At 46.2% G+C, this 918-nt stretch overlaps 1 protein-coding gene across 1 annotated transcript in view; it reads left to right on the forward strand.

Moving 5' to 3' along the window:
• Positions 1 to 918, forward strand: part of LOC102200821 (uncharacterized) — a 10,521-nt gene that overhangs the window by 8,202 nt on the left and 1,401 nt on the right. The window contains exon 4 of the mRNA XM_013915706.1: positions 683 to 866. Coding sequence (XP_013771160.1) covers positions 683 to 866 — 184 coding nt within the window. The remainder of the gene's footprint in view (positions 1 to 682; positions 867 to 918) is intronic.

Genomic DNA, 918 nt, shown 5'->3' on the forward strand with positions numbered 1-918 from the left:
GTGGACAAAATACTCATTTGCCTAATAATTCTGCACTCCCTGTACAGTATACTGAAAGCTCAGTGAATGAATGGCACGAGTCACTGTCGTCTTTAGCCTGTTAGTGAGTGATTTTAGTAACATGTAATACTGAAACATCCTTCAGCTTATGAAATCAGCTCTTAATAAGAATCACAACAAGCTCCTTCCTGTTTTGTACCAACAAAGTATTGTGATGATCATGAGGATATCCTAAGCAGCAAAACTTCATTCTATTTTGTTTTAATTTCAGAGCCAGAATCATCAGAATCAAAATACTTAATCCCTAAGGAAATTCTGTCGTTCTCATTCCTTACTTTCATTTCAATGCCTCATTATGGGATGCGCCTCCCTGCGTATTCCTCAGAAGCTTTTTTCTCATTCTGCCAATCCTGATTAGGTGGTGATCGTGATGACCAGGCAGAGCCACCCACCCTTTAATAGCTTGCGCTATTACATAGTTGTTATTCAAAAACCTGTTGTCTTCTCTATATGGACTAGTCTCACCAGGTCTGCTTGTGTTGCCTTGGGCTGGAACATGCCCAGCTCGCAACCAAGGCCTCCGGTTCATGTGCACATCGTGCCCGGTTCACCATGAAGAATCTCTGACGATGGCTAGTGCACCAAGCTAGCCTGTCAGGAACAGACCCCTTCTTGCCCACAGCCAACACCGTGGCCGATGGTGGTGTCACAGAAGCTGAACAGCGGGCTGGCAGCAGCTGGGGCTCTCAGCTGGACCTAGCAGGGGTGGCTCCACCAATGCAAGACATATTGGAGTTGGATTACGAGGATGATGATGAGGATGCCTCAGAAATCCTCTTATCCGACGACAAGTATGAAGATGAAATGTCAGACTAGCGCCCCTACGACTGCTCTTCAGGAGCAGAGGGGGCAGACCAA

This window comes from Pundamilia nyererei, unplaced genomic scaffold (genome assembly GCF_000239375.1).
Source record: "Pundamilia nyererei isolate P.nyererei 1_Seehausen unplaced genomic scaffold, PunNye1.0 scaffold00351, whole genome shotgun sequence".
Taxonomy (NCBI): domain Eukaryota; kingdom Metazoa; phylum Chordata; class Actinopteri; order Cichliformes; family Cichlidae; genus Pundamilia; species Pundamilia nyererei.